Source organism: Nanorana parkeri, unplaced genomic scaffold (genome assembly GCF_000935625.1).
Source record: "Nanorana parkeri isolate BGI_ZX_2015 unplaced genomic scaffold, ASM93562v1 scaffold248, whole genome shotgun sequence".
NCBI lineage: Eukaryota > Metazoa > Chordata > Amphibia > Anura > Dicroglossidae > Nanorana > Nanorana parkeri.
This window is the reverse complement of record NW_017306516.1, coordinates 1325542-1334945: the sequence shown is the minus strand read 5'-3', so window position 1 is coordinate 1334945 and position 9404 is coordinate 1325542. Positions and strand designations below refer to the sequence as shown.

Here is a 9404-nt window from a genome sequence, read left to right as displayed (position 1 = left end):
GGCGAGAGGAGGTTAAAAAGAAAAGGATAGTTTGAAAGTAAATAAGTGGACTTTTTTTTTAAATATTTAATTTTTATTATTTTAAATTATTAAACAATTACACAGTTGTTAAACCATCCATTACACTTTCAGGTGGAAGCAGCACATATCTCTATGATTCTTCCTCAGATAAATTACCATATTCATGCTTCTATATTTATATAAACCAAACTCAAGAATTAAAGGTATGAATGATCTAACGACTAAAAGAAAAAAGGTAGTTTAAACTAAATAGACAATATACAAAGAAGAAAAAACATAAACAAAAGGGGAGGGGGAGGGAGGGAAGTTGGAATAGTTTCGTGCGGAGATCCGTATCATATAAATAATATTGCCTCCCAGAGCTGTATCTTCCTATTTTAAAAATCTCCTATGCTCTAGTGGGCAAGTTGTGGATGGGCGTCTTACACCCTGCTTATAATTATTTTATTTTGTCCATGGGTTCCCGTTTGGCATATATTTATTTATTTATATTTTAGCTAGTCAGTTACTAATGAGGGGATGTAGCATTGAAGGCATTCCACTTAGCCCATACGGTTTCAAACATAGATATACGTTCCTGTCTTGCCATGGTAAGTTTCTCCATCAAACATAGGTAGTCTACTTTATGTATCCATTCTGTGATTGTAGGTATCGTAGCAGTGTTCCAGTATTTAGGAATGAGGAACTTTGCAGCATTCAATAAGTGCGGTAGTAACGATTTCTGATATCTTACAAGTGATGTTTCCGACAGATGTAGTAGACAAACCCAAGATCATTAGGGGCGGGTTGCCCCGTTATATAGAGGTAATAAGTTGAGTAACTTGTGTCCAAAAAGGTTTAATCTTGGGGCAAAACCACCATATATGCCCGTGGGTGCCTGTAAGACTGCATCCCCTCCAACATTCCGAGGAATGAGACGCATGTATTGCATGGAGGCGATCCGGCGTGTAGTACCACCTTGCCAGTAACTTAAATGAGGCCTCTACTACATAAGTAGTAATAGAGGATATAGAATTAGGCCGAGGAGCCGCTTTTTCTGTGTGCAAATCAAAGTATTACCCAGGTCTACCTCCCAGTTTGATATATATAGCGGGTCTTGGGACGTCCGCGAGGAGAGCAATATTTTATACATTTGCGAAAGACCATGTGGTGGAGAGTCTGTTTGTGACAGTAAGGTCTCCAGTGGATTTAAGTTTTTCAAAGATCTAAGTGGTTTGGGGAGGGCGGAAATAAAGTGGTGTAGCTGAAGATACCGCCAATTATCCAAAGGTCTAATACCGAACCTATTCTGTATTTGTTGCAGTGTGCTAATAAGACCAGAGTCCTGTATGACCTCATGTAGTTTGAGAAGTTTATTGGTAGACCAGTATCGTAGACCATTGTCCAAAAGGCCTGGGGGATAATATGAGTGGCCCCTTAGGGGAAATAAGGGAGAATTGTAGGGGCCCAGTAGTTGAGAGTATAATTTTGACCATATAATTAGGGTGGACCTAGTCAATGGGGAGGTAGAGCTCAAAAGCTCTCTATGTTCTGGTGGAATCCAAGGTATCGTCAATAGCGACTGACCGGCCAGTGAAATCCAAATCGACCCACCTTTTACTCCCCAATTGGTAGGTCCAGTCCAATACTCTATTAAGTGCCACAGCGTAGTAATATAGGGTATAGGGTAAAGTCTGGAAGGGCCAGACCGCCCTCCTGTCTAGTCCTAATAAGAGTCTGACGGGAGATCCTAGCTCTAGACCGATTCCAGATATATTTATCAACCACTTTACGCATGGTCCTAAGGTAGCATTCTGGTAAAGAGATAGGCACCGTTTGCAGCAGATATGGTACCCTTGGCAATACATTCATTTAAACAGCATTAATCCTGCCTGTCAAGGTGAGGTAGGGTCGATCATTTGTCCACCTAGATAGGTCTGTTTTAATGCTATTCAAGAGTGGAATATAGTTATACTTCATCAAATCTGAGAATTTAGAAGTCAAATTTATATCCAGATATTTCAGTTTACGTGATTTCCATGTGAAAGGTAACGCACTACGTAAGTGTTGACATTCTTGAGGGGAGGCTGTGATTCAGTATTTCTGATTTGTGTAGGTTTATGCTAAAATTTGAAACCGTACCAAATTGTTCAAGATCCTTAAGGAGATTAGGTATTGTAGTTCTGGGCTGTCTCACAAAAAAGAGAATATCATCGGCATATGCCGCTATCTTGTGCTCATAACCCTGAACCTCGATACCCTTAATATTTACATTGTTCCTAATAGAAATAAGCATGGGCTCCAAAGATAGTGTAAATAAAAGAGGTGATAAGTGCATTGTTTGATCTCAAATATTGCCTGACGCATAACTGGTCCATACCTTGTCTTCCCTCCTTCCTCCCCTCCTCTCTTTCCACTTGTTTTGTCATCCTCCCTTCCTCCTAACCTCCCTATAAATGGAAATTATATTGCAAAGCATACTGTATCCTGGATGTTAAGTTGGTTATGTTATATGCATTTTGTTATGTATGCTTCACTTGACTTCAATAAAGAACTATTGAAAGTAAAAAAGAGGTGATAAGGGGCATCCATGACAGGTGCCATTGTGAAGTTCAAAAACTTGGGACAAACTGCCATTAATCTTAATTTGTGCCGTGGGTTTATGATAGAGTGTCTTAATGGAATGTAACATTCTTGGGCCTAGCCCAAAGTGTTCAAGCGTAACATTTAGAAAATCCTAATCGACTCTATCAAACGCTTTTTCAGCGTCGGTAGAGAGAATCATAGTCGATAGGGTAGATGTAGAGGTGTGATTAACCAGTGTCAGTGCCCGTTGCATGTTATCTCTGGTCTCCCTAACCGGTATGAACCCAGACTGATCTGCTGAGATAAGATGGGGTAGTAGGGGAGCCAGGCGATTGGCTAAAATTTTTGCGTATAGTTTAATATCAGCATTTAATAAAGAGATAGGCCTTTTGGCTAAGATCAAGTGTAGTATCTGTTCTTATCAGTTTTCGGTGGGGAAAAGAACCGTCCTTGCGGGGGATGGTTACTTAGTACTCGCTGGAGTGAAAGAGCGTGTGGGGCGGCTTCCTGTGAGAGGGGAACCGCTCAGTACATGGCTTTCTGACTGAACAGATGCGAAGCTTGGTCTGGCTCGAGGGTTCGGGGGCGGCAGAAGCCCGTGGTGTTGTGCCCCCTGGGGGTGGCGTCCCAGGGGTGCACATGGAGTCACTTGGGTGTGGGACCCCACATTGACTCCTCCCACCCAGGAGGTGGGTCTCTCTTCGGGAGAGCCCACTTGCCAAGTACTATGGGGGACCTGTTTCGGCAGGTCCCCAAAGGAAATGGTCCATCGGCCTTCGGGGTGGTGGACCAAAGTATCTAAACCCCTGTCAGGAGCCTTGCGCCCCGGGGGGTCGGGAAATGGGTCCCTTCTTTATTGAAGGACCTTGCACCCTTGTGCACGTTTTTGTGTGCTGTGATTTCACGGTTCACTTTTTTTGTTCACAGGGGGAAGTTTGTTTAGACGCACGTCCACGGGCTTAAAAAAAAATACAAAAATTTAATAAAGAGATAGGCCTGTAGCTGCTACAGACAGTTGGTTTAGGAAAGACTGAAATATGAGCGTGTAGTGTAGCAGGGTCAGGGGGTCTACCAGTGGGGAAAGTGTTTAGGTATGTGCATAAATAGGGTAAAAGTGTAGTTTGAAAGGTTTTGTAATATTTTAATGAAAACCCATCTGGGCCGGGGCTTTTCCCCGTCGGTGAAGTCATTATAGCCTCATTCAGTTCTTGTTCAGATATTGGGGCTTCGAGGGACATCATTGTAGTCTGGACAATTTGAGGGCGGGAGAGATTAGCCAGGTACTTACGGATTAGATCGTCATGTCGTTTTTTAAATTGTTTAGAGGGATTAGGTCTAACATTATATAATTTAGAATAAAATTCCCTGAAAGATTGGGTTATCTCTTCGTGGAGTGCGTAACAGAATCGGTCACAGTCTTGATTTTAGGGATAAAACCAACATTTTGGCGGGCACGTAAAAGACGGGCCAGTCGCCTACCTGGTTTATTTCAAGATTCATAGGTCTGTTGGGACAGATAGTTCACAGATCTAATATAATTAACTTGCAAAACCTTACGTAGTTCTTCACGTGGTTCGGATAGTTCCTGGAGAAGAGCTTCTACCAGGGATTGTTTATGTGCTCGTTCTAAAGTGGTTATCTTGTGGGTCAATTCCGTAATTTTATTGCTTACACCTCTGTTTCCCACAAGGAGCCTGTTTGACGGTTCAACCCCTTTCCACAGATGACAACACTCTTCTCCTCCAGGCTTACAGAGACTTCTTGGGCGTCCTCGACAAGAAGGGGGCTGAATCCCTACCGCCTCACCGGCTGTATGATTGCCCCATTGAGCTTCTTCCGGGTTCTGCAATACCATTTGGGAGGATCTTCACCCGATTCCAAATGCATATCACGTAATATCAGGGATCCAAGAATTGTAAACCTGATGCTATACCGCATGTATCCCACATCAGATAACTCACCAACGACGGATGCGATACTCCCTGCCTATAATTTCCTCCTACTTACGGATGACCTCTTGCCCAGGAATAAATTGGCCTCCTCTCTAGACCAGCTGCCCTCAAGAGAACATCTGCAAGAATAGGACGGACTTTTCTTCCATGACCATGCTGTACCCCTTCAACTGAGAGTTCCAGTGCTCAAACTCTGCCATGACAACAAATTAGCAGGGCTGACAAAAACAACCGATCTGCTTTTGCGAACCTTTTGGTGGCCTACCCTCAAGGCGGACTGCCACGACATCAATTCTTGCCCGGTATGCAATCAAAGCAAAACGGAAAAGAATAAATCATGGGGTCTCCTACCGCCCCCTGCCTGTTCCCTCCAGACCCTGGGAACAGATCAGCATGGATTACATAGTGGAGCTACCACCCTCTGATGGGTTATTTGTTGTTGTGGACCGCCTTAATAAAATGGCTCATTTTAGTCCTATGATTGGCACTCCTTCAGCCCCACAAACAGCTCAGGCTTTTATCAAGGAGATCATACGCCTCCATGGGGTCCCCAGCAATATTGTATCGGATCGTGGGGTCCAGTTCACCTCTAAATTCTGGAAGGAGCTCTGTCTTGCTCTCGTTCCTTTTACGAAGAGGTAAGTAGAGATCTGGATGGGGGGAGGCCGGTGGACGTAGTATATCTGGACTTTGCCAAAGCGTTTTATACGGTACCACATAAACGCTTGTTATAAAACCCAAGGGCTATGGGCATAGATGAATTAGTGTGCACGTGGATAGAGAACTGGCTACAAGAATGTGCACAAAGAGTATCAGTTAATGGCACCTTCTCAGACTGGGCGGAGGTCATGAGTGGCGTGCCCCAGGGTTCGGTGCCTGGTCCCAAGCTTTTTAACCTATTTATTAATGATATAGGGGAGGGAGTGAGAAGTCATGTCTCAGTGTTTGCTGCTGAAACGAAAATTGGGAGGTTAGTGGACACAGATTTAGACATTATAACACTACAGGAGGACCTGGATATAATCGGGGAATGGGCAACTGTATTGCAGATGAGATTCAATGTCGATAAATGTACAGTAATGCACCTTGGAGTTAAAAATAGGCAAAATGACTATACACTTATGGGTGTGCCACTAGGGAAGTCGGAAACGGAGAAGGATTTGGGGGTCATTATAGACCGCAGATTGAATAACAGCGCGCAGTGCCAGGCTGCTGTAAACAAAGCAAGCAGAGTCCTGTCTTGCATTAAGAAGGGAATGTCTTGCAGGGACAAGTCTATAATTGAGCCACTTTACAGATTACTGGTTCGGCCACATCTGGAGTATGCGGTCCAGTTTTGGTCCCTGATACTCAGAAAGGATGTCCTTGAGCTGGAAAAAGTCCAGAGGAGGGCAACCAAACTCATTAAGGGGTTCGAGGATCTGAACTATGAAACAAGGTTGTTAAAATTAAATATGTTCTTGTTGGAGGTTAGGAGATTAAGGGGGGGGGGCATGATTTTCATGTATAAACTATTCAAGGGTGACAGCAACCTTAGTAACAAACGGTTTATGGTTAGCTCCGTAACAAAGACCAGAGGGCACAACCAAAAATCGGTGGAAAAAAAATGTCAACATACAGGGCGCAAGGTGTTCTTCACAGTTAGAGCGGTTAGGGTCTGGAACTCGCTGCCGCAGGAAGTGATTTCAGCTAAGAGTGTTGAAGCATTCAAGAAACTCCTGGATGAGTTCCTTGGAGACCGTAACATAAAGGGGTACAGGTACTGCTAGGAGAAAAATCACACATGGACTCATAAACACGCACACACCTGCTCATAAATACATACACTCAATAGGTTGGACTTGATGGACTTATGTCTTTATTCAACCTTAAATACTATGTAACTATGTAGAAAATTGAAAAAATATGGTCTCACAGCAAACCTGCCAAGTGAAGGCCTTCCACAAAAACTCACAGACCTGGAAAGGAGGGCATTAATCAAAGTGGCAACAAACAGACCAAAGATAACCCTGAGGGAGCTACAAAGCTCCACAGCAGAGATTGGAGTATCTGTCCATAGGACCACTTTAACCCATACACTTCACAGAGCTGGCCTTCAAAATAGCCATTGCTTACATTAAAAAAATTAGCAAACAATTTTGCTGTTTACCAAAGGGCATGTGGGATACTCCCCAAACATATGGAAGAAGGTACTCTGGTTACATAACACTAAAATTGAGCTTTTTAGGGTTCACGGAAATTGCTATGTCTGGCGCAAACCCAAAACCTCTCATCACCCCGAGATCACCATGCCCACAGTGCAGTATGGTGGTGGCAGCATCATGCTGCAGGGAAGTTTTTCATCTGCAGGGACTGGCAAACTGGTCAGAATTGAAGGAATAATAGATGGCGCTAAATACAGGGAAATTTTTTAGTGAAACATGTTTTAATCTGCGAGAGATTTGAGACTGGGACAGAGGTTCAAGTTCCAGCAGGACAATGACCCTAAGCATACGGCTAAAGCACCACTTGAGTGGTTTAAAGGGAAACATTTAAATGTTTTGGAATGGCCTAGTCATAGCCCAGAGAGTCATAGCCCAGACCTCAATCTAATTGAGACTATGTGGCATAACTTAAAGATTGCTGTACACCAGTGAAACACATCCAACTTGAAGGTGCAGGAGCAGTTTTGCCTTGAAGAATCCCAGTGGCTAGATGTGCCTAGCTTATAGAGACGTAACCCAAAAGACTTGCAGCTGTAATTGGCTGTGCAAAGTATTGACATGGGGGTGAATAGTTATGCATGCTCAAATTTTATGGGGGCTTTTTTGTCATATTTCTTGTTTGAATGACAATAAAAAATATTTTGCATCTTCAATGTGGTGTGCATGTTGTGTAAATCAAATGATACAAACACCCAAAAATCCATTTCAATCTCAGGTGGTAATGCAACAAAATAGGAAAAATGCCAAGCGGGTGAAAACTTTTGCAAGCCACTGCACCATACAGAAACACCAGGGAGAATGTTTGATGGCATCACCTTTAACAGAAATCGCTGTAAAATGACCAAGTACAAGGAGAAATGCAGCCATTCGAATTTCCACATAAGCAGCAGAGGCTATATTACCATCCAATATACATTTATTTTAAAGTAGCTCTAATCCCTGACCGATTAATATGTAGTTTCCTATCACACTGTGTATCATAAACAATAGCCATTTAAAAAAAAATGCTTGTTTTAAATTTTTCTTTATCCTTTGTTGCAACTCAGGGCTGCTGATCTAATGCAGCCTCTTTGCAGGCATTTGCTCTCAACATGCTCTTCAACATTGACTAAATGGCATTTCTCAGGGCAGTATTCCTGGTTGGTAACAATTAGACTATTTCCGCATATTGTGTATTGAAACTGCCAATTGTAGTCTCCATCAGAACCCTGTGTGATAGGGTTACAACTGGGAGAAACATAAGTAACACACTGAAGTATTGTGTTAAAGCGAACGTTTTTTATTGACACATATAGTTACAAGAATGGCAACATTTCGGGAGCCCGCAGGTTCCCTTCTGCCGGCTCAGTATAATGTCATACTAAGCCTGAGAAATGGACCCTGCGCGGCCCTGAAAATAATATCACATATCAGATTTTAAACTTTGGTAAAATTGTTATAGTTCCGTTTTCATGTCTACTTGCTAAGTAAAATCTGAAATATTCAGTCAATGTATAAAAGAAAGTTTATTAGATACAGGTAATAATACTGAAAAAAAAATAACATACCTCCATTAGGCTCGAGTGTATACCAATGAGGTAGGGCATCGGCGCGCTGCCAAAAGAAACATAGCTTATTAATAGTTAGTACTGAAAAAACACCACCACATTGTAAAAATAAATAAATTATATACACACACACACACTCGGTGACATTAAACCCTCAGATTTTTTAACATAAACCAATACTGTAATGTGTGCCTTACTGTAATCCATGGTAGTTTCCCTTCTCTTTGCTGCTCTTCCTTTTAAATCCTCATGTCTTCTCATGCTTGGGGAGAACTTCCCTTTTCAGCTCAGGGCCTCTTCCTGTAGTGCTGGCTCAGGTTACAAGCCTATACAAACGTATACACAGACACCGTGTATCCATTCCTGAGACAAGGCAGTCTGCTGCAAAACAGAAGTTCTGCAGAGCATGAGAACAGATACAGATTTAAAAGGAAGGGCAGCAAAGAGAAGGGAAACAACCATGAATTACAGTAAGGCACACATTACAGTATTGTTTTATGTTAAAAAATCTGAGGGTTTAATGTCACTTTAAGTTGACATTTACTATATAATAGATTTATTTTAAATTTGCAGTAAAATCCTTTTCTTGGCGTACATGGTTATGGGTTGGTTTATGCTGCTACTTACAGGACACTGGCAACACAAAGCTGTAGGACAATCCAGTATAACCCTGCTACCCCTATCATGCCACACTTTGTTATCAGGCAATAGTAGGTGTGGATTATAACAACCGAGGGGAGAGGCCTGTGTCCTTTAATGTGCTCCCGATTTTACAGTAAGTAAAAAATCTATTTTATTAATCGTACATTACAGGATTTTTATTCTGGTACATTGGGAGGTTTGGACTTAGCTGTATGCTAACCCCAGGTCACAACCACCAGATGTACACTGCTTGACATATGTAGAGTACCTGTACACACATGAGATGGAGAACATGTCAGCATTCCAGTCAGTGCTGGCAAAGGCAATAGGGCAACGGGAAATAATGTCAAATCTGCGCTTATGGGTAGTTTTAGAGAATTAATGGATATTACAGCTGCTGCACTATAGACACTGCTTGTAAATAATAATAGGTATGCAGCGCTATGGGTCCAGATAGTAACTAGTTATATATA

At 42.3% G+C, this 9404-nt stretch overlaps 1 protein-coding gene across 1 annotated transcript in view; it reads right to left on the bottom strand.

The window, feature by feature from the left end:
• Nucleotides 1-9404, bottom strand: part of DENND1A (DENN domain containing 1A) — a 702656-nt gene that overhangs the window by 238972 nt on the left and 454280 nt on the right. The window contains exon 11 of the mRNA XM_018556699.1: nt 8290-8335. Within this exon, the coding sequence (XP_018412201.1) occupies nt 8290-8335 (46 nt within the window). The remainder of the gene's footprint in view (nt 1-8289; nt 8336-9404) is intronic.